The sequence below is a fragment of the Bombina bombina genome, chromosome 5, assembly GCF_027579735.1.
Source record: "Bombina bombina isolate aBomBom1 chromosome 5, aBomBom1.pri, whole genome shotgun sequence".
In the NCBI taxonomy this organism is placed as follows: Eukaryota; Metazoa; Chordata; class Amphibia; order Anura; family Bombinatoridae; genus Bombina; species Bombina bombina.
Window position 1 is genome coordinate 356469010 of NC_069503.1, and position 25243 is coordinate 356494252.

General features: G+C 42.6%; 1 protein-coding gene across 1 annotated transcript in view; it reads left to right on the plus strand.

Moving 5' to 3' along the window:
• The window catches only part of PALS2 (protein associated with LIN7 2, MAGUK p55 family member), a 455393-nt gene that overhangs the window by 218230 nt on the left and 211920 nt on the right, over window positions 1-25243 (plus strand). The window contains exon 5 of the mRNA XM_053714151.1: window positions 19366-19593. Within this exon, the coding sequence (XP_053570126.1) occupies window positions 19366-19593 (228 nt within the window). The remainder of the gene's footprint in view (window positions 1-19365; window positions 19594-25243) is intronic.

Below are 25243 nucleotides of genomic sequence, written 5' to 3' on the forward strand. Positions count from 1 at the left end.
TCTCCTGTTAAGTGTAGTCAGTCCACGGGTCATCCATTACTTATGGGATTATAACTCCTCCCTAACAGGAAGTGCAAGAGGATCACCCAAGCAGAGCTGCTATATAGCTCCTCCCCTCTACGTCATATCCAGTCATTCTCTTGCACCTAACCAATAGATAGGATGTGTGAGAGGACAGTGGTTGTTAAAACGTAGTTTTTATTTCTTCAATCAAAAGTTTGTTATTTTAAACGGCACCGGAGTGTGTTGTTTTTTCTCAGGCAGCATTAGAAGAAGAATCTACCTGAGTTTGTGTATGATCTTAGCGGACGTAACTAAGATCCACTTGCTGTTCTCGGCCATTCTGAGGAGCGAGGTAACTTCAGAACAGGGGACAGCGGGCAGGGTTCACCTGCAAAGAGGTATATTGCAGTATATTATTTTCTAAGGAATGGAATTGACTGAGAAAATACTGCTAATACCGATAAAATGTAAGTACAGCCTTAAATGCTGTATCAGGCTGTTATGTATGTATGTTGGCACTGAAGTATTTCTGGGGAATGGCTGTTATGTATGTATGTTGCAACTGGTATCAGGCTGTTATGTATGTATGTTGGCACTGAAGTATTTCTGGGGAATGGCACTTCACTAAGAAAATACTGTATACATATAACTTATAGCCTTTCTGCAGTGATAGCAACAGGCTTTCATTATCATTTCATATATTTATATTTAAAACGTTTACTGGCAGGTTAATCGTTTTTCTCTCTGAGGTACTTGGTGAAAAATTTATGGGCATTATTTTCCACTTGGCTGTCGTTTATTTTGAATAAATTCAGTTTACTGAGCTTCCCCACTGTTGTATTATGAGTGGGAGGGGCCTATTTTGGCGCTTTTACTACGCATTAAAAATTCAGTCACAGTCTTCCTTATTCTCCCTGCATGATCCAGAACGTCTCTGCAGAGCTCAGGGGTCTCCAAAACTAGTTTTGAGGGAGGTAATCACTCACAGCAGACCTGTGAGACTGTGTTTTGACTGTGATAAAAACGTATATATAATAGTTGTTATCCGTTTTTCTGGGTATTAAGGGGTTAATCATCCATTGCTAGTGGGTGCATTCCTTTGCTAAATTAATGCATTTACTGTAAAAATTTGGTTTCTATAACTAATCCGGTTCATTGTTATTGCAACTGTGACAGTTTTTTTGTGTGCTTCTTAAAGGCACAGTAACGTTTTTTATATTGCTTGAAAATTGTTTTGAAAAGTATTTTCCAAGCTTGCTAGTCTAACTGCTAGTTTGTTTAAACATGTCTGACACAGAGGAATCTCTTTGTGCAATATGTTCAATGGCCAATGTGGAGCCCAATAGAAATTTGTGTACTAATTGCATTGATGCTACTTTAAATAAAAGCCAATCTGTACATGTTAAGAAAATTTCACCAGACAACGAGGGGAAAGTTATGCCGACTAACTCTCCTCACGTGTCAGTACCTGCATCTCCCGCTCAGGAGGTGCGTGATATTGTGACGCCAAGTACATCAGGGCGGCCATTACAAATCACTTTGCAAGACATGGCTAATGTTATGACTGAAGTTTTATCTAAATTGCCAGAACTTAGAGGTAAACGCGACCACTCTGGGGTGAGAACAGAGTACGCTGATAATGTTAGAGCCATGTCTGATACTGCGTCACAAGTGGCAGAGCATGAAGACGGAGAGCTTCATTCTGTAGGTGACGGATCTGATCCAAATAGACTGGACTCAGACATTTCAAATTTTAATTTTGAGCTTGAGAACCTCCGTGTACTATTAGGGGAGGTATTAGCGGCTCTGAATGATTGTAACACGGTTGCAATCCCAGAGAAATTATGTAGGCTGGATAGATACTATGCGGTACCGGCGTGTACTGACGTCTTTCCTATACCTAAGAGGCTTACAGAGATTATTAACAAGGAGTGGGATAGGCCCGGTGTACCCTTTCCCCCCCTCCTATATTTAGAAAAATGTTTCCAATAGACGCCACCACACGGGACTTATGGCAGACGGTCCCTAAGGTGGAGGGAGCAGTTTCTACTCTGGCTAAGCGTACCACTATCCCGGTGGAGGATAGCTGTGCTTTTTCAGATCCAATGGATAAAAAGTTAGAGGCTTACCTTAAGAAAATGTTTACTCAACAAGGTTTTATATTACAACCCCTCGCATGCATTGCGCCTGTCACGGCTGCGGCGGCATTCTGGTTTGAGTCTCTGGAAGAGACCCTTGAGACAGCTCCATTGGATGAGATTATAAACAAGCTTAAAACCCTTAAGCTAGCTAATTCATTTATTTCTGATGCCGTAGTACATCTAACTAAGCTTTCGGCAAAGAATTCCGGATTCGCCATTCAGGCGCGCAGAGCGCTGTGGCTAAAATCCTGGTCAGCTGATGTGACTTCTAAATCTAAATTGCTTAACATACCTTTCAAAGGGCAGACATTATTCGGGCCCGGTTTGAAGGAAATTATCGCTGACATTACTGGAGGTAAGGGCCATGCCCTGCCTCAAGACAGAGCCAAACCAAGGGCTAGACAGTCTAATTTTCGTGCCTTTCGTAACTTCAAGGCAGGAGCAGCATCAACTTCCTCCGCTCCAAAACAGGAAGGATCTGTTGCTCGCTACAGACAGGGCTGGAAACCTAACCAGACCTGGAACAAGGGCAAGCAGGCCAGAAAACCTGCTGCTGCCCCTAAGACAGCATGAAGTGAGGGCCCCCAATCCGGAAACGGATCTAGTAGGGGGCAGACTTTCTCTCTTCGCCCAGGCTTGGGCAAGAGATGTCCAGGATCCCTGGGCGTTAGAGATCATATCTCAGGGATATCTTCTGGACTTCAAAGCTTCTCCTCCAAAAGGGAGATTTCATCTTTCAAGGTTGTCAACAAACCAGATAAAGAAAGAGGCGTTTCTACGCTGTGTACAAGATCTTTTACTAATGGGAGTGATCCACCCGGTTCCGCGGTCGGAGCACGGACAAGGGTTTTACTCAAATCTGTTTGTGGTTCCCAAGAAAGAAGGAACCTTCAGACCAATCTTGGATTTAAAAATCCTAAACAAATTCCTAAGAGTTCCATCGTTCAAAATGGAAACTATTCGGACAATCTTACCCATGATCCAAAAGGGTCAGTACATGACCACAGTGGATTTAAAGGATGCCTACCTTCACATACCGATTCACAAAGATCATTACCGGTACCTAAGGTTTGCCTTCCTAGACAGGCATTACCAGTTTGTAGCTCTTCCCTTCGGGTTAGCTACTGCTCCAAGAATCTTTACAAAGGTTCTGGGTTCTCTTCTGGCGGTACTAAGACCGCGAGGAATATCGGTAGCTCCGTACCTAGACGACATTCTGATACAAGCGTCAAGTTTCCAAACTGCCAAGTCTCATACAGAGTTTGTACTGGCATTTCTAAGGTCACATGGGTGGAAAGTGAACGAAGAAAAGAGTTCTCTATTGCCACTCACAAGAGTTCCCTTCTTAGGGACTCTTATAGATTCTGTAGAAATGAAAAATTACCTGACAGAAGACAGGTTAACAAAACTTCTGAATGCTTGTCGTGTCCTTCATTCCATTCCACACCCGTCAGTGGCTCAATGCATGGAGGTAATTGCACGCCTGCATCTCAGACCACTGCAATTGTGCATGCTAAGTCAGTGGAATGGGGATTACTCAGATTTGTCCCCTATGCTGAATCTGGATCAAGAGACCAGAAATTCTCTTCTATGGTGGCTCTATCGGCTACATCTGTCCAAGGGGATGCCCTTCAACAGACCAGATTGGACGATTGTAACAACAGACGCCAGCCTGATAGGTTGGGGCGCTGTCTGGAATTCCCTGAAGACTCAGGGATTATGGACTCAGGAGGAGAGTCTCCTTCCCATAAATATTCTGGAATTAAGAGCAGTTTTCAATGCCCTTCTGGCTTGGCCTCAGTTAGCAACTCTGAGGTTCATCAGGTTTCAGTCGGACAACATCACGACTGTGGCTTACATCAACCATCAGGGAGGGACAAGGAGTTCCCTAGCGATGATGGAAGTCTCAAAGATAATTCACTGGGCAGAGTCTCACTCTTGCCACCTATCAGCGATCCACATCCCAGGCGTGGAGAACTGGGAAGCGGATTTTCTAAGTCGCCAGACTTTTCATCCGGGGGAGTGGGAACTTCATCCGGAGATCTTTGCCCAAATACTTCGGCGTTGGGGCAAACCAGATCTGGATCTCATGGCGTCTCGCCAGAACGCCAAACTTCCTTGTTACGGATCCAGATCCAGAGACCCGGGAGCGATTCTGATAGATGCTCTGACAGCACCTTGGGTCTTCAACATGGCTTATGTGTTTCCACCCTTCCCGATGCTTCCTCGATTGATTGCCAGGATCAAACAGGAGAGAGCATCGGTGATTCTAATAGCGCCTGCATGGCCACGCAGGACTTGGTATGCAGACCTAGTGGATATGTCGTCCTGTCCACCATGGTCTCTACCTCTGAGACAGGACCTTCTGGTGCAGGGTCCTTTCAAACATCCAAATCTAATTTCTCTGAGGCTGACTGCATGGAGATTGAACGCTTGATTCTATCAAAGCGTGGATTCTCGGAGTCAGTGATTGATACCTTAATACAGGCTAGGAAGCCTGTTACCAGGAAAATTTACCATAAAATATGGCGCAAATACTTGCATTGGTGCGAATCCAAGAGTTACTCATGGAGTAAGGTTAGGATTCCTAGGATATTGTCTTTTCTACAAGAAGGTTTAGAAAAGGGTTTATCCGCTAGTTCGTTAAAGGGACAGATCTCAGCTTTGTCCATCCTTTTACACAAACGTCTGTCAGAAGTTCCAGACGTTCAGGCTTTTTGTCAGGCTTTGGCCAGGATTAAGCCTGTATTTAAAACTGTTGCTCCGCCATGGAGCTTAAACTTAGTTCTTAACGTTTTACAGGGTGTTCCGTTTGAACCCCTTCATTCCATTGATATCAAACTGTTATCTTGGAAAGTTCTGTTTTTAATGGCTATTTCCTCGGCTCGAAGAGTCTCTGAGTTATCTGCCTTACATTGTGATTCTCCTTATCTGATTTTCCATTCAGACAAGGTAGTTCTGCGTACTAAACCTGGGTTCTTACCTAAGGTAGTCACTAACAGGAATATCAATCAAGAGATTGTTGTTCCTTCATTGTGTCCTAATCCTTCCTCAAAGAAGGAACGACTTCTGCACAATTTGGACGTTGTCCGTGCCCTGAAATTTTATTTGCAGGCAACTAAAGATTTTCGACAAACTTCTTCCCTGTTTGTCGTTTATTCTGGACAGAGGAGAGGTCAAAAGGCTTCGGCTACCTCTCTCTCCTTCTGGCTTCGTAGTATAATACGTTTAGCCTATGAGACTGCTGGACAGCAGCCTCCTGAAAGAATTACAGCTCATTCTACCAGAGCTGTGGCTTCCACTTGGGCCTTTAAAAATGAGGCCTCTGTTGAACAGATTTGCAAGGCTGCGACTTGGTCTTCACTTCACACTTTTTCCAAATTTTACAAATTTGACGCTTTTGCTTCTTCGGAGGCTGTTTTTGGGAGAAAGGTTCTTCAGGCAGTGGTTCCTTCTGTATAAAGATCCTGCCTGTCCCTCCCGTCATCCGTGTACTTTTAGCTTTGGTATTGGTATCCCATAAGTAATGGATGACCCGTGGACTGACTACACTTAACAGGAGAAAACAAAATTTATGCGTACCTGATAAATTCCTTTCTCCTGTAGTGTAGTCAGTCCACGGCCCGCCCTGTTTTTTATGGCAGGTCTAAATTTTAAATTATACTCCAGTCACCACTACACCCTATAGTTTCTCCTTTCTCGTTTGGTTTTCGGTCGAATGACTGGATATGACGTAGAGGGGAGGAGCTATATAGCAGCTCTGCTTGGGTGATCCTCTTGCACTTCCTGTTAGGGAGGAGTTATAATCCCATAAGTAATGGATGACCCGTTGACTGACTACACTACAGGAGAAAGGAATTTATCAGGTAAGCATAAATTTTGTTTTTTTGAGAAGGAATTATTTACATGCTGTTTATGTCCTTAGGCCAGCTATATCTATTACTGACGTAGCAGCTGCCTCTACTTTTTGGCTTTCTAATCTTGCTTAACAATTTTTTTCAGAGCCTGAATGTTGTAATATTCTTCATTTACTACAGGAAGCAAATCTTTTTATTTGTGATGCAGTATTTGACATTATTAAGATTTACACTAAGACTATGTCCTTAACTGTTCTTTCTAGAAGAGCTTTATGGTGTAAATCTTGGAATGCTGACATGGTCTCTAAAATTAGATTATTATCTCTTTCTTTTCAGGGAAATAATCTTTTTGGTTCACAATTGGATTAAATTATTCTATTACTGGAGGTAAGTCATTTTTTTCTGCCTCAAGATTATAAATCTAAAGGGAAATTCAAGGCTCCTAATTGTTTTCTTACTTTTCGAAACAAAGATCAAAAGCCTTCCCTCTCTCCAAAAGCCCCTGGCTCTCATTGGAGACCTTCTTCCAATTGGAATAAATCAAAACAATTCAAGAAACCTAATCCTGTCCAGAAAACAGCATGAAGGTATGGCCCCCAACCCAGTTCTTCTAGTAGGGGGCAGATTAAAACTTTTTCAAACAATTTAGTCAGAATTTGTCCAAAATCCCTGGATCCAGAATATTATCTCTCAGGGATATCGAATTGGTTTCAAAGTCAGACCCCCAAGGGGACAGTTTTATCTAACCCATGTTCCAAAACTTCCGTTAAAAGCTCAAGCTTTCCTAACATGTGTATCACATCTAGAGCTTATGGGAGTAATTGTTCCGGTTCCTCTTCAGGAACAGGGAAAGGGTTTTTACTCAAATCTATTCATTGTACCAAAAAAGAGAATTCCTTCAGACCAATATTGGATCTGAAAACTCTAAACAGATTTGTGGGAATACCAACTTTCAAAATGGAAACTATAAGGACTATTCTGCCTTTTGTTCAGCAAGGTCATTTTTATGTCCACAATCGACTGTCAGTATATGGCTGGGTTATAATACAATATATTTAATATTTTTTCTTTAAAGTAAACTCCCAATAAAATGCATATACAAAACAATAAAATGAATGTAAATTCCTAAATTCTTTATATTAGTTAAAATGTATAGACACATTTAATTATATTTCTAGAAAACCAGATATGAATCAATACTACACAAGTTTAAACTGTTACAATATTCTTTACAAAGCAAATCCTCTAATTTTTGTTCCTTTTGTCCAGACAAATTTCAGCGGACTCAGTCCTCCTCGAAACCTGAACAGTCTAAGGTTACTTGGAAACCTAAACAGTCCTAGAACATATCCAAGCAGACCAAGAAGTCCTCAGATAACAAATCTGCATTAAGGACTGGCACCTGATCCGGGACCTGATCGAGTAGGGGGCAGACTGTCTTTTTTTTTTTTTTTCATAGAGGCTTGGGTCCAAGACTTTCAGGATCCCTGGGTATTAGACGTCGTTTGCCAGGGTTACAAGATAGGGTCCAAATCTCATCCCCCCCAGGGGAAGATTTCTTCTTTCAAGATTGTCTACAAGGCCAGAGAAAAGGGCAGCCTTTTTAGATTGCGTTCAGGATCTTTTCTCCTTCTGAGTAATTGTCCCGGTGGCCGCATCAGAAAGGGATCTGGGGTTTTACTCAAACCTTTTTGTAGTTCCCAAGAAGGAGGGAACTTATTGCCCAATTGTGGACTTAAAATGTCTCAACACGTTTCTCAGGGTTCCCTCCTTTAAAATGGAGACTATCGGGTCCATCCTTCCTGGGAGGGACAGTTCATGACCACAATCGAGGAGACTATCGGGTCCATCCTTCCTGGGAGGGACAGTTCATGACCACAATCGATTTAAAGGATGCATACCTTCATGTGCCGATCCACAAGGAACATTTTCAGTTTCTGAGGTTCACATTTCCAGTTTATAGCCTTGCCATTTGGCTTAGCTACTGCTCCCAGAATGTTCACAAAGGTTTTGGGAGCTCTCCTAGCAGCGGCCAGATCTCAGGGTATCGCAGTGACTCTGTACTTGGACGATATCTTGGTTCAAGCTCCATCTTTTCCTTTGCCAGGATATCAGACAGAGTCTCTTCGGTGCCATCTCCGAACACACGGATGGAAAATAAATTTAGAAAAGAGTTCCCTGGTTCCCAGTACCAGGGTTGTTTTTCTCGGAGCTATCATCGACTCATTATCCATGAAGATCTTTCTGACAGATCAGAGACCCTCCAAGCTGGTTGCACCATGTCTATCCCTTCATACCACCCTAAATCCTTTGGTGACTCAGGTAATTGGTCTCATGGTGTCTTCCATAGGCATTATTCCTTTTGCCCATTTCAATCTCAGACCTCTACAACTATGCATGCTAAGGCAGTGGAGCGGCGATCACCTAAACCTGTCTCAGCAAATTGTTCTAGACAATCTGACGAGAGACTCTCTCTTGGTGGCTCTGTCAAGATCACCTGGCCCTAGGCATTTGTTTCTTGAGACCATCCTGGGAGATTGTGACTATGGATGCCAGCCTCTCAGGCTGGGGAGCAGTCTGGGGTCCCAGGAGGGCTCAGGGGACGTGATCCTGAGAAAAATCTTCTCTTCCAATCAATATCTTGGAACTTTGGGTGATTCACAATGCTCTAAGGGCATGTCCCCTGCTCTGTTCTGCCTGGTATATAAGTTTCCAATCAGATTATATAACCTCAGTGGCTTACATCAACCACCAGAAAGGAACAAGAAGTTCCCTAACGATGATGGCAGTGTCTCGAATTCTTCCATTGGCAGAATCCCACAACTGCCTTCTTTCCGCAATTCACATCCCGAGGGTGGACAACTGGGAAGCGGCATTCCTCAGCAGACAATCCTTTCACCCGGGGGAGTGGGCTCTCCACCCTGAGGTTTTCCGAGATAACTCTTAGATGGGGGGTTCCAGAAATCGACCTTATGGCTTCTTGTCTCAATAGCAAGCTACCCAGGTATGGGTCAAGATAGTGGGATCCTCAGGCGGAGTTAGTAGATGCGTTAGCGGTTCCATGAAGGTTCAATCTCATATCTTTTTCCTCCATTGGGCCTTCTTCCTTGAGTAGTGACTCTCATCAAGCAGGAGCAGGCTCCGGTGATTCTAATAGCTCAATCCTGGTCTTAAAGGACCTGGTTTGCGGATCTAATAAGAATGTCCTCCTCCCCTCCGTGGAGGTTACCTTATCGAGCGGACCTTCTGATTCAAGGCCCATTCCTACATCAAAATCTAGATTCTCTGAGACTGACTGCGTGGAAATTGAACGCTTGGTTTTATCTAAGAGAGGTTTCTCGGATAGAGTTATAGACACTTTGATCCAGGCTCGCAAACCAGCCACTCACCGTATTTACCACAAGGTCTTCCACAAGATCTTCCATGGCACAAGGTGAAGGTTACTCGAATCCCGTCTTTTCTCTAAGATGGTTTGAAGAAGGGTCTATGCGCCAACTCTCTAAATGGTCAGATCTTGGCCCTGTCAGTCTTGCTGCACAAGAGATTAGCAGCTCTGTTTCAGCCTATGCATTTTGTTGATTCTGCAAAATTTTGAAGGCGCCTTCCCTTAATTTTTTTTTTCTGGCACCTCTATACCCTAATGTTTCTCCTGCTTTTCCTTGTTCCCTCGGCCGAATGACGGGGGATAGGGAAAGTGGGAGGGATATTTATAGCCTTTGGCTGGGGTGTCTTTGCCTCCTCCTGGTGTCCAGGTGTTGATATTGCCAACACTAATGAATGAAGCTGTGGACTCTCCCTGCCAGGAACGAAAGGAATCTATCTGGTAAGCATACATTTTGTTTTTATTATTTCTAAGTCGCAGGCTTCACTTCTCTAAGCTATCCGGATCCTCTGTGACTGAACAAATGCTCTTCATAGACATAAAGCTGTTGTCTTAGAAGGTGCTTTTCCTATTAGATATCTCTTCTGCTTTAAGAGATTCTGAGTTGTCTGTGTTATCTTGTGAACCTCTATTTTTTTTTTATTTTTCACAAGGACAAAACTGTACTTTGTACCAAATATGATTGTCTTCCTAAAGTATTTTTTACAGATGTCAATCAAGAATTTGTTGTTCCTTCTTTATGTTCAGACCCTGCTAACTCTAAAGATTTTTGCATAATCTGGACGTGGTCAGAGGTTTGAAGTTCTATCTTCAAACTACTAAAGACTTCTAGCTTGTTTGTGCATTTCTCTGGGACTCTTAAAGGGCAAAAAGCTACTAAGGTAGCATTTGCATCTTGGCTTAAACAAATGATTCACAAGTCTTACTTGGTGGCAGGTAAGTCACCTCATAAAAGTATCACAGCTCACTCTACCAGAGCAGTGGCAACATTGTGAGCCTTTAAGAATTATGCATTTTTGGAGTAGATTTGCAAAGCTGCCACATGGTCTTTTTTGCAATAGTTTTTCAAATTCTATTGTTTTAATATGTTTGCTTCTTCACAAGCAGCTTTGTCAGGAAAGTCCTTCAGGTCACTGTGTCTGCTATATATGAACTGTCAGAGAGAGAATTTTCCCACCCTTTCCATAACCTAGTATTAAACCCATATGTTAAGGAGTACTGTGGACCATCACCATTTAACAAAAGAAAACATTGTTTTTGCTAATCTGATCAATTATTTTCTTTTGGAATGATGATGGTCCACAGGCCTTGCCTGCTTCATGTTGGGCTACAGTTCTAATGACACCTCTATAGACCCTTTGCATTTCCTACCTTTCTTTTCCTATTCTTTTCTCGGCTATATGTAAAACTAGAGAGAGATGGTAGGTGTAAGGCAGTGCTTTCCAAACCAAAAAAAAAACCTCTATCAACCCTTGAGAGGGATAGTAGAGGAACCCAAAAGAGATCCAAAGGACCATCCAACACGGGCTCAAGTCAAACTGGTCAAAAATCCCTATCTACCCTCGAGAGGGAAAATAGAGGACCCCATGAGATATCCAAAGGACCAAATCAAACTTAGAGCAACCCGAGGTTGCCACAGGACCACTGTCCAGGGAAACAAACTCCCTAGAAGGACAAGGACCAGAAGATAAGACCATAGTCAGGAGAAAATGTCACTAGGACGACCGGAAGGCCACCCTCATATCCCTGACACAGCACCATACAAACTATGGTGTTCCAGAAACCCGCAAGTTCCCTTTTGCAACCTAGACAAGTCAAAACCCGTCAGGCTAGACAAGCATAGACAAAGACAGAAAAAAATGTCCTAGTAGCTTAAAAAGGGGCTCTCCAAGAGGGCACAGAGCCACCTGAGAGCAAAACTTGCGATGACTAAACACCAGGCAGCAAAGCTGTCCTAAGCCATCGTATGACTCATCCCACCATGAAGTGCCGAAAAATCTCAACAACAGCTCCCGACCAGAAAGTTCTGGAATCCAAGGAGGGATCCATCCCGGCAGCAGCCGCCACCAGTAGAGAGATGGACACTTAGAGTCTCCCAATCAAAAGGGAGGACAAATTAAATAAAAGTACACAGTTCATACTGCAAAAAGCAGACTGATCCCCGGCCTTCCTTCCAGGATAACGGTCCCAGCCCAAAGGCTAGTGAAGGACCGAAGACAAGAGTCTCAGACCCTTGGAAGAAAAAGGATGGTTCAAAACCCCAGAGTAGAACTCTGACCGCTACTAAAAAAAACTGGCATGCTACCCCTGTACCATGACAGGAACCTCATGCTCGGGTCCAAGGACCCCTACACTGCAGCCTTCCATAAAGAAGGAACACTCCACAAGAAAGAAATCACTCTGATCCACAGCATGCTGATACCAGAATTCAATTCCGTGATTCTGAGAATGCAAGAGAGGGAAAAAGATCATATGAGGCAAGAAAACAAGGATACACAGGCCCTTCACAGATACTGAGGTACCTTCAAATCAAGGAGAACACGTAAGAACCTCTTCCCCACCCTAGATGAGAAGAAGAGGATTAATCAATGGTAACCACCCTACCAAAAGAGGTTAAACCCCTCGGCCAATATGGTCAGCCCAGTTGGTACAGCAACAGTAGCCTACCAGGAAGCATCAGATGTCCCAGCAGACAAGTAGGGACCCGTCAGAAAACCTCAAACTGAAGCCTCAGGCTGATATTAAACTCCCATGAGAGTCAGAAACCCCCGCCCCCTCCAAAGGGACACACGGGAAAACCAAACCCTAAGGTTAAGCAGAACCGTCCATAGCCGTTCCAGGCAGGAGACATGGTCCTAAGCCAGAGTCCTTGAAAAAAACTGAACCGATCCAAAGATCTAAAGCTCCTGAAGAACCCATAAGCTGCCTCCTATGGTTAGGAGCGCACCCAGACAATGCTTTCCACCATCTAAATTCCTTAGATGCAAAGTATCTAGCAACACCCACAAACCCAAGAGTCTGAAAAAAACTCCCGACCGGTTTAGGAAATGGGCAACCAGTACCCCTGGATCGCAAGGTATTCCATGTAGACAGGCCAAACGACCTGACCCACACGCTGGAAAGATAAATGGTCAATTTCCTGACCCCAGACAGACGCAAAGACTAACTGACCCCAGACCTCCTATCCTCAAGCCCGAAGGGCAAGATCTGCAATAAAATTGACGGATAGTACCCGAGAGTCTAAAAACCATGTTATGACAAGGGGCAGTTCTTATCTTGAGAAGACGACAGTCTCCAAAGATCCTTGCATTTTTGGACTCCCGACATCCTTGAAATGGAATAACAGGAGCCTCTCAGCTCCTGGTAGAAAGGCAGGGTGACCTCTGCACTCCACGTGCTAGAGCAAACGAAACACTGAGAAAAGGAAAGGCATGCCCGCACTTCCAGAACAAAATGACCTAACCCAAGACGGGAGGGAAGGAAACATCGCCACTGCAAAAGGAATGCGACTAGGCTACAAGAGTTATCATCCGGAAGATACCGCAAGTGAAGACGCAAATCGTTCACTACTCAGATACTAGACCTCTGGAAAGCACATCTCCAGACTCCAAAGGAATGGAAACATACGGTTCTAAATCTCCAGGGACCCTAGGAACCACAATGACGTTTGAAAAAGTCGATCACACATCCCAAGCAATATTGCCAGAAAAAAAACAACTTGTATCGGAGCTCACAACCTTCCTACCAGAAGCGTTGTATCTATGCCCCAGGCCTCATACTTCGTAGTAGGATCCGAGCCCGGAGTCCACAACCCTAGGCCATAATATACATTTTTAGAATCAGACAGGTTAATCAGCAGGGTGACATGAACCCAAGAAACAGTAGACAGTGCCCTACCAGTACCTGCCTGGTGCAAGGACACTCCAGTAACCGTCTAAGGTCCAAGAAAAGTTGACCCGAAGGTTCAATAATATAAACTTGAAAATATAACCTTGGCCTTAACCAAAGTGCCTAACTTCCGAGGAAGTGCCATGCGACCACAAAATCGCAAGTATCAGTTCCAGAGAAAGAACGTTCCCAAAACTGAAGTTATATCAGACATGAGCTTATACAAAACAAATCAAATACATCCTATCTGGATAAAAATAAAAGTAAGGCAGCACCTGTGGGTGAACACCCAAGGGAAAAGGGTATGCCATCCGGTCCAGCCGATCAGAGACCCCCTTCACCCAAGCTCAGAACTGGAACCGATACATAAAAGAAAAAAAACTGAGACGTCAAGGAGATTAGCTTCACCCCCAAATGTCTAACCCAGTTTGCGATCCGGCATCCAAGGCCTCGGATCCCTCGGCCCCCTAGGACTGGGATCCTCTAGCAACGCCAAAACATGCCTTAGTAGGACACGAAGACATGCCAACCTATAACGGAAGGCAAAATTATCCCTCGCCGGATCAACAAACGACTCCGGCCCCAAGGTTGGGGCCCCTGCAGCCTCAGAGGCCCACACTTCCCCAGGAGGCCGAACTGAATCTTCCGATCCCACGCCCAACGGGACCTGGTTGACAGAACACGGACAATATCTTAAAAATATTTTACTTGGGAGATACAAATGAGCCAGCGCCATAGATATGGCCATACGGAACTGTGCAGTAACCTCTGGTGGAAACAAGCCACCTTCCAGAGAAGGAGTAAAGGCCATAGGGACACCTGCTTGCGTAGCAAAGGAAAGTTCTTGGACACGATCCTCACAGGACATAGAATCCTCGGGGGCGGATTGCTCAACGCACTCTAAGGACTGAATCTGGGGAAGAGAGTACTCTGGAATGGCAATCGGAACATAACTGATGGGCATGGATAACCCGGGCCATTTCACTTTCATCACAAGATGAAATGCATCAGATACATCCGTGTCTAAAAAAAAAAAAAAAAATCAGAATCCTTTATCTTGGAATTACAAAAATGACAAACACCAATTGGCACCTCTCTCTGTCGCCACACAGTCAGCAATACGGAAGTGAAAAACAACGTAAACGCACCCGGTCACGAGGTGCACAGTGCAAGCCATTAAAAAGGGCGTGCAAATCCAAAGATTGCGCCAATTGATAAGGCCGTAACGTTTGGAAAAGCCATGAGCCTAAAGTATTACTACACATCAGCAGATAGATCCACATAACAAACATGATTAAAGTCCCCCCTGTTCAAACCCCCCCTCACGGAGATATTAACCCATGATTCCTTTTTTTTTTTTTTTTTTTTTTATATTTAAAGTTTTTATTGAGGTTGTGCGAAAACAGTACAACATATATGAAACATCATATCCTTGCAGCATACATAAATGGTACATCTCCGTTTAACAACTTTTGCGCAGTTACAAAGACATAATTCTCCAAGTAAATAATCTTATAGAGAAAAAAACAAACAAACATTGGAACCTCTTTTCTTTTTCATAAGCTAAAATGAGCAATTTAAGTGGTCACATTAGGACCTATAGACTTAGAATAGCTTAGTAGTTGGTTTTTAAATGGTAGCAATAGTGAAAATATCATTTTGCGATATAACTAGCACTGTAAAATACTATATGTTAGTGTATTGAGCTAAATACCCGAGCAGTCTTGTTACGCTAGGCATAGAGGACAAGGTCAACTTTATATTATACTGCAAGGGTTATTAGTAAAAAACAAAACAACAGACAAACAAAAAAGACTAAAGTTGGGGTGCGGCACAGGGCAGATAGGCCGCGTAGTTAGACCTCCTACAGAAGGAGGTTTATTATGGAGAGTGGGGGGGGGGAGGTGATAGAGTGAGTATAATAAATAAAATATATAGCTTAGGGACTAAGAAGCGCATTGAAGTTTAGGAGAGGGGGCGATTAAAGAAATGCGAGAGATAGGAAATGATAAGTAGACAGACTTTAGTGTTACAGGGCAACCTAGTCATACATAAAGTCTCATGAACATATTGGTTAACAGGGGAAAAATAAGAGCGGACTGGTGACATATTAGATCAGTGGTGTATCTGGCATAACAAAGCTTAGTTCTAAACTTTACAGAGCCGGCATGAAACAGAAACAGAGAGCATATAAAGATACATGACTAAACATCTATAAAAATTAGAAAAGTGAATTATTCCAGGAGTCATAGGTTAAGGGGGTCAAAAACATTAGGATGACTCCCTGTGAAAAGGAACATACAAGCTGACAACTTTAAGGCATGAATAAAATGTCATCAACATGTCCTAGAGCACCGCAATTTCTAACATTCACATGTGGCTCATTAAAACAGTCAAACAAGAAATGAAAAATAAGCATGCTTTTAGCATATTGAACTTCAGGGCAGTAAGACAACCAGTACTCTAGAGATTGAACCATATAACATTACAAGTGTAACTAGTCCAACATAAGCACAAAGGTCAGGAATACATCATTTTCGCATGCTCATGTATCAAGATCTATATCTGTATTGATCTATATAGGCACATCTAGGTATATGAGAGTTCTGACTTGACTATCGTGCTCATAGTAATCTTAAATGCTAGGTACCTGCCATCTTTAAAAAAATAAAGCTATATGGGTCACATGCTGGCAGTACCTCAGTAAGTAGATTGTTGTTCCAATCCCATAACCTGCTGGAATGAATAAAGTTACACTTATATTGCGCACACACATATTGAAACAAATGGGCTTTAAACTATAGCAAACGCTCCATAAAGGGCAATCACATAGAAGTGCATTGTAGTCCATATAGTGAGGAATATAGTTCCCAAACCTGCCGACACACTAAACGTTCAGTATTGTCACATTTGCTGATGTCCACTATGTTTACAGCATCATGGCATGCCCTATTAATTGCAGCTTTATCCGTCAGAAATTGTGTCAAGATGTCAGACCAAAGTATAGAAATTTCTGTTGCAGTGGGAAGACCATGTTAGCAAGACTACTTAACCAATTCCGGCCCTCTCAGTGTAGGAATGAGGGCTCTCCTCAACCGCTTCAAAAGACTTATTCCAGAACAGACGGAGCAAGCACCGCTGTTCCCATGTGCGAAAGAGCTGGATAGGGAGGCAGTTAGTGCTAATGGCGTCAAGGCCTTTTACTTGCCCGGGAGATTCCTGACTCACAGCAGCCATCAAACCGGCTAAGCGGATGGAATCCTCCTCCATGTAGTGCTGCCGGACCGTGCTGGTAAGCAAGAGCTTAACGCTGATCTCCACAGCCTCCCGATATGTCCCGGATCCAGTAAATGTAGGGCTAGAGATATGAGAGGGAAGCTGGGGCCCCGAAGCATCCCCCCACTCAGTGTCTACCTCATTTTGATCCGGAGACTTTATTAGCAAGCTCTCGCGCTGCTCCTCCGATTCCCCAGCTCCATCTAGGGCGGCAGTAAGCTTGTTGTGGTGGTGAGTCAGTAGTTTGTTGATTTCAACAAATATCCCGTGAACAGCAGCCATAGTAACTGCGTGTCTATCGGTGTGAGAAAATGTCTGCCGCCTCTGTAGATACAGAGCAGGATTCCCAGGCGTAGTCCACAAGATTTAGCAGAAAATCAAAATTTTGTAGCTTCCAAGCAGTTATAGGAGTAGACCCACTATGGTATTAGTTCACGCTGTGCCAACAATTCATTTTTAAGTCATATTTAGGTAAAATTATGCAGGAGCTCTAAAGATCTGCGTCCTCTCCTGTGCTCTGTTGGCTCCGCCCCCTATGATTCCTTTTTTTAAGATAAAGGGAGTCCCACTGGGACCCTACCTTCTCGTTAACATCATGTTCACATAATGAAGTAAAATGAAACGATCTTACTGGAATCTATGCCGTAGAACAGGAACACAACCCTTCACGTGTGACATATAGTAGCCTCTATTCTGATATGGACTTGAGTGAATAAAGGCAGGTAGTGAAACTCAACGCTGATTGCCAAGGAGTTATTATTATAAGTCCCTGCATCTCCGGACTCTAACCTTCATCCATGCTCTCACTGAGAGGCTGACAAGACTATTTAAAACTCCAGTCCCATTTCGAAGAGTACTACCCTCCATAAGAGACTATCTTCAAACTTCTAACACTTCTCTGCCAACCTCCTGTGACGAAAGGCAAATAATGACTGGGGGATGAGGGAAGTGGGGGAGGTATTTGAAGCCTTTGGCTGGGGTGTCTTTGCCTCCTCCTGGTGGCCAGGTTCTGAATTCCATAAAGTAATGAATGCAGCTGTGGACTCTTCCCGTTTAAGAAGAAAAGACAGATTATAGAAACAGAAGCCAGCAGTAGACTGGAAAAGCGTGTCTACTTCTGACGCTGAGGGACTTGGAATAGGAGTCTGAAAATCTGCACAATGTTATTCAAAAATAAACAGAACTATACATTGTTACAAAAACACTCCCACATAGGCTATATACAGTAATTGGATCATCTACAAAACATTTATGCAAAGAAAAATTGGGTGTATAATGGCCCTTTAAACCATGTGTATGACTTATTTTCATTCATTTATGGGGATGCCGCCTTAGAATTTACCATATCTAGTGACATTTAGTAGAATTAGAATATTTACAAGACTCACCACAATTTAGAGATTTGTATAATAAGAGCTAAAGTTTCTTATTCAAATTTATTTTTTTATTTTTATTTTTACAATACATGGCTTAACAGGGGACTAGAGGGCTACTAAAATGTTATTGATTATTGTTTATCTATACATACCTTTCCTAGCTATAAAATAAGTGAATGGCTGGCTTCTCAATATTTTATTGGGCTCCTGTTTCATATACATTTGTCAAATTTTATGTGAAGGCTTATATTTTACATTTTACGTTTAAGGGTGAAATGGTAAATTGTTTTATTTAAATTCAGATTGTCTGTAGAGCAAATGGTCACTTTGAAGATTTCACACTCAAAAACTTCCTAAAGCAGTGCGTGAAGAATTTGCTTAAAATTTACATGCAAGTGACGTATGTTATCTATGTATATGTATACAGTATATTTTCTGTATATTTATTTCTAATACATGCACACTATACCTGTGACTTGCTGGCTCATACATTTTCCAGGTTTAGGAAAGTGATCTAAATAAATGTCCTAAAGTCCAAATTCAAAACAAATAACATTAGAGCATTTTAAAGGGACAGTCTACACCAGATTTTTTATTGTTTTAAAAGATAGATAATCCCTTTATTACCCATTCCCCAGTTTACATAACCAACACAGTTATAATAATATACTTTTAACCTCTGTGATTATCTTGTATCGAAGCCTCTGCAAACTTCCCCTTTATTTCAGTTCTTTTGACAGACTTGCAATTTAGCCAATCAGTGCCTGCTCCCAGATAACTTCAGTGTTATCTATATGAAATATGTGAACTAACACCCTCTAGTGGTGAAAAACTGTTAAAATGCATTCTGAAAAGAGGTGGCCTTCATGGTCTAAGAAATTAGCATATGAACCTCCTAGGTTAAGCTTTCAACTAAGAATACCAAGAGAACAAAGCAAAATTGGTGATAAAAGTAAATTGGAAAATTGATTAAAATTACATGCTCTATCTGAATCATGAAAGTTTATTTTGGCCTAGACAGTCCCTTTAATATAAATTGGTGATAAAGGTATTAAAGGGCCTTTCAATAAAACAATTGCATAATCAACAAAAACATATTAAAAAGACAATGCAATATCACCTACTTTGAATTTCGGTATAGCAGTACCTTTTTTTTTTTTTTTTTCTTGCAAATTTCAAATTCTATTTTCCTTCCCCCTGTATTATGTGACCTTAGCCAATCACAAAATGCATATGTGTATTTTCTGAGCACTCTTGCCACAAGCTCAGTAGATGCTGGTGCCTCAGAAAATGTACATTTAAAATGGTTGAACACATTCTGATGAAATTGGAAAGTGTTTTTTTTTTTTAAAATCATATGCGTTATCTGAATCATGAAAGAATAATTTTGATGTTAGTATCCTTTAAATGTTATTGTGTAATGTACAATTCTATTTCCGTAGGGTGTGACATTTAAGGTTGACAACAATAACTTGGTAATTGCGCGAATTCTTCATGGGGGAATGATTGATCGACAGGGCCTTCTTCATGTTGGTGACATCATTAAAGAGGTCAATGGCCACGAAGTTGGAAACAATCCAAAAGAATTGCAGGAGCTACTAAAAAGCATCAGTGGAAGCGTTACTCTGAAAATACTTCCCAGTTATAAAGACACCATTACCCCGCAGCAGGTCAGTGGCAAATATGATGCAGATTGTGCACATAAACAGTTCTGTGGTAAGTTTTGAAAAGTTTAAAATTGTTGGTCATGAAATAACTCCTTCCAATCTAGTAAATAATATGAATGAACTATTTATTACTTTAGCGATGAAGCAGTTTTTAAACATTTGGGCCTAGACCACTAAATACAGTAGAATTGCATTATTAACAAGTGCATAATAAAGAGACAATACAATAACACTTTGAATTTAAAATAAGCAGCAGATTTTTTTCTGACAAGACTAGTTTATGTATACCCTATGAACTTGTGCAGATGCTCCAGAAAGTGTGTATATAAATAGAAATTGCAAACTCTAACTGAATCATTAAAGTTTAATTTTGACTTTAGTGTCCCTTTGAGTGCAAATAATAATAAACAGTGAGTTATTTTGCTCAGGGCCTCACACAATCGAGCATTAAAAGTTGTTCGCTAAAATTCTTAACCAAAACATATATAATGCACTCGATTCTTATATAGCGTGCTCTGTACTTTCAATGGGAAACAGTTGTAGCAGGATTATTGCAGTCATCGGTTAAGTGTTGAGATTGCATGCAATGCAAATACTGCTTTCACTTTTAGCGCTTTTCAAAAACCAGATATTATTGTAATCTGGATTTTTAATCTTCTACTTTTAAATATCAATTTCTTTCTGTTTTCTGTACGTTAACCGCACAAACCATATATCTTTTTTGAGCAGATTACATTCAGAAAATTATTTTCAGTCAGCAGAAATTGTCAAAAAGTACACATAATGAAGGTGTGATCCACTTGCTTCTGAATTTTACAGTTGAAAGTCACCTAGTTTCACAACCACCAACTTCACATCCTTTGTTTAACCCTTTCACTACCAGGACTTTCAGAGATGAATTTACCCAAAATACCGGAGAAATACCCCTCAGGCTCTGCCCCCCCCAGTCATTCTCTTTGCCGCTCTAACAAGTAGCATCTCCACGGGAGGGTAAAGTGAATGTGGTGTTAGATTTGTAGTTTGTTATTTTAAAATAGTGCCGGTTTGTACTATTTACTCGGAGGCAGAAAATGATGAAGATTTCTGCTGAGAGGAAAAAGATTTTAGCATGTTGTAACTAAAATCCATTGCTGTTCCCACACAGGACTGTTGAGTACCGGAGAACTTCAGTTGGGGGGAACAGTTTGCAGTCTTAACTGCTTAAGGTATGCTCAGTCACTTTTTTTCTAACAAGACTTGGTAATGCTAGAAGACTGACAGAGATCCCCATGTGGGAAGGTAAGCCATTTTCTGAGACTCAGTATAGAAGGAGGGCTTAGTTGAAGGGCTTAAATCACTGGTGGACACTGTTATGGGGAAATCGATTACTTTATTACTATAATCTGATATTTATACAAGTGTTTAATACGTTTGGAACACTTTTTGGGGTTTTATTACGCCTGGCATTTCTTTAGACACCTATTTTGGCTTGGGAAGGCCCCCACAACTCCGGAGTGATGAGGGAGGGGGCCTAATTTTCGCGCCTCAGTTGCGCAGTTCCTTTGCAAGACAGCTTCATGCAGCTTCACGTGCAGAGCCCAGAGAGTGATAGAAGGGCTCCAGAGAGGCTTATTTCTCCAACATAGGTGTGTCCGGTCCACGGCGTCATCCTTACTTGTGGGATATTCTCTTCCCCAACAGGAAATGGCAAAGAGCCCAGCAAAGCTGGTCACATGATCCCTCCTAGGCTCCGCCTACCCCAGTCATTCTCTTTGCCGTTGTACAGGCAACATCTCCACGGAGATGGCTTAGAGTTTTTTAGTGTTTAACTGTAGTTTTTATTATTCAATCAAGAGTTTGTTATTTTAAAATAGTGCTGGTATGTACTATTTACTCGGAGGCAGAAAAGAGATGAAGATTTCTGTTTGTATGAGGAAAATGATTTTAGCAACCGTTACTAAAATCCATGGCTGTTCCACACAGGACTGTTGAGAGGAATTAACTTCAGTTGGGGGAACAGTGAGCAGTCTTTTGCTGCTTGAGGTATGACACATTCTAACAAGACGATGTAATGCTGGAAGCTGTCATTTTCCCTATGGGATCCGGTAAGCCATTTTTATTCAGACAGTAAATAAGGGCTTCACAAGGGCTTATTAAGACTGTGGACATTTTCTGGGCTAAATCGATTCATATATTACACATATTTAGCCTTGAGGAATCATTTAATCTGGGTATTTTTGTTAAATAATATCGGCAGGCACTGTTTTAGACACCTTATTCTCTAGGGGCTTTCCCTAATCATAGGCAGAGCCTCATTTTCGCGCCGGTATTGCGCACTTGTTTTTGAGAAGCATGACATGCAGTCGCATGTGTGAGGAGCTCTGATACATAGAAAAGACTTTCTGAAGGCGTCATTTGGTATCGTATTCCCCTTTGGGCTTGGTTGGGTCTCAGCAAAGCAGATACCAGGGACTGTAAAGGGGTTAAAGTTAAAAACGGCTCCGGTTCCGTTATTTTAAGGGTTAAAGCTTCCAAATTTGGTGTGCAATACTTTTAAGGCTTTAAGACACTGTGGTGAAAATTTGGTGAATTTTGAACAATTCCTTCATACTTTTTCGCAATTGCAGTAATAAAGTGTGTTCAGTTTAAAATTTAAAGTGACAGTAACGGTTTTATTTTAAAACGTTTTTTGTACTTTGTTATCAAGTTTATGCCTGTTTAACATGTCTGAACTACCAGATAGACTGTGTTCTGAATGTGGGGAAGCCAAGGTTCCTTCTCATTTAAATAAATGTGATTTATGTGACACTGAAAATGATGCCCAAGATGATTCCTCAAGTGAGGGGAGTAAGCATGGTACTGCATCATTCCCTCCTTCGTCTACACGAGTCTTGCCCACTCAGGAGGCCCCTAGTACATCTAGCGCGCCAATACTCCTTACTATGCAACAATTAACGGCTGTCATGGATAATTCTATCAAAAACATTTTAGCCAAAATGCCCACTTATCAGCGTAAGCGCGACTGCTCTGTTTTAGATACTGAAGAGCATGAGGACGCTGATGATAATGGTTCTGAAATGCCCCTACACCAGTCTGAGGGGGCCAGGGAGGTTTTGTCTGAGGGAGAAATTTCAGATTCAGGGAAAATTTCTCAACAAGCTGAACCCGATGTGATTACATTTAAATTTAAGTTGGAACATCTCCGCGCTCTGCTTAAGGAGGTATTATCCACTCTGGATGATTGTGAGAATTTGATCATCCCAGAGAAACTATGTAAAATGGACAAGTTCTTAGAGGTCCCGGGGCTCCCAGAAGCTTTTCCTATACCCAAGCGGGTGGCGGACATTAAATAAAGAATGGGAAAGGCCCGGTATACCTTTCGTCCCTCCCCCCATATTTAAAAAATTGTTTCCTATGGTCGACCCTAGAAAGGACTTATGGCAGACTGTCCCCAAGGTCGAGGGAGCGGTTTCTACTTTAAACAAACGCACCACTATACCCATAGAAGATAGTTGTGCTTTCAAAGATCCTATGGATAAAAAATTAGAAGGTTTGCTTAAAAAGATGTTTGTTCAGCAAGGTTACCTTCTACAACCAATTTCATGCGTTGTCCCTGTCACTACAGCCGCGTGTTTCTGGTTCGATGAGCTAGTAAAGGCGATCGATAGTGATTCTCCTCCTTATGAGGAGATTATGGACAGAATCCGTGCTCTCAAATTGGCTAATTCTTTCACCCTAGACGCCACTTTGCAATTGGCTAGGTTAGCGGCGAAGAATTCTGGGTTTGCTATTGTGGCGCGTAGAGCGCTTTGGTTGAAATCTTGGTCAGCGGATGCGTCTTCCAAGAACAAACTCCTTAACATTCCTTTCAAGGGGAAAACGCTGTTTGGCCCTGACTTGAAAGAGATTATCTCTGATATCACTGGGGGTAAGGGCCACGCCCTTCCTCAGGATAGGTCTTTCAAGGCCAAAAATAAACCTAATTTTCGTCCCTTTCGTAGAAACGGACCAGCCCCAAGTGCTACGTCCTCTAAGCAAGAGGGTAATACTTCTCAAGCCAAGCCAGCCTGGAGACCAATGCAAGGCTGGAACAAGGGAAAGCAGGCCAAGAAACCTGCCACTGCTACCAAGACAGCATGAAATGTTGGCCCCCGATCCGGGACCGGATCTGGTGGGGGGCAGACTCTCTCTCTTCGCTCAGGCTTGGGCAAGAGATGTTCTGGATCCTTGGGCACTAGAAATAGTGTCCCAAGGTTATCTTCTGGAATTCAAGGGGCTTCCCCCAAGGGGGAGGTTCCACAGGTCTCAATTGTCTTCAGACCACATAAAGAGACAGGCATTCTTACATTGTGTAGAAGACCTGTTAAAAATGGGAGTGATTCATCCTGTTCCATTAGGAGAACAAGGGATGGGGTCCTACTCCAATCTGTTCATAGTTCCCAAAAAAGAGGGAACGTTCAGACCAATCTTAGATCTCAAGATCTTAAACAAGTTTCTCAAGGTTCCATCGTTCAAAATGGAAACCATTCGAACAATTCTTCCTTCCATCCAGGAAGGTCAATTCATGACCACGGTGGATTTAAAGGATGCGTATCTACATATTCCTATCCACAAGGAACATCATCGGTTCCTAAGGTTCGCATTCCTGGACAAGCATTACCAGTTCGTGGTGCTTCCTTTCGGATTAGCCACTGCTCCAAGGATTTTCACAAAGGTACTAGGGTCCCTTCTAGCGGTGCTAAGACCAAGGGGCATTGCAGTAGTACCTTACTTGGACGACATTCTGATTCAAGCGTCGTCCCTTCCTCAAGCAAAGGCTCACACGGACATAGTCCTGGCCTTTCTCAGATCTCACGGATGGAAAGTGAACGTGGAAAAGAGTTCTCTATCTCCGTCGACAAGGGTTCCCTTCTTGGGAACAATAATAGACTCCTTAGAAATGAGGATTTTTCTGACAGAGGCCAGAAAAACAAAACTTCTAAACTCTTGTCAAACACTTCATTCCGTTCCTCTTCCTTCCATAGCGCAGTGCATGGAAGTAATAGGTTTGATGGTAGCGGCAATGGACATAGTTCCTTTTGCGCGCATTCATCTAAGACCATTACAACTGTGCATGCTCAGTCAGTGGAATGGGGACTATACAGACTTGTCTCCGAAGATACAAGTAAATCAGAGGACCAGAGACTCACTCCGTTGGTGGCTGTCCCTGGACAACCTGTCACAAGGGATGACCTTCCGCAGACCAGAGTGGGTCATTGTCACGACCGACGCCAGTCTGATGGGCTGGGGCGCGGTCTGGGGATCCCTGAAAGCTCAGGGTCTTTGGTCTCGGGAAGAATCTCTTCTACCGATAAATATTCTGGAACTGAGAGCGATATTCAATGCTCTCAAGGCTTGGCCTCAGCTAGCAAAGGCCAAGTTCATACGGTTTCAATCAGACAACATGACGACTGTTGCGTACATCAACCATCAGGGGGGAACAAGGAGTTCCCTGGCGATGGAAGAAGTGACCAAAATCATTCAATGGGCGGAGACTCACTCCTGCCACCTGTCTGCAATCCACATCCCAGGAGTGGAAAATTGGGAAGCGGATTTTCTGAGTCGTCAGACATTACATCCGGGGGAGTGGGAACTCCATCCGGAAATCTTTGCCCAAATTACTCAACTGTGGGGC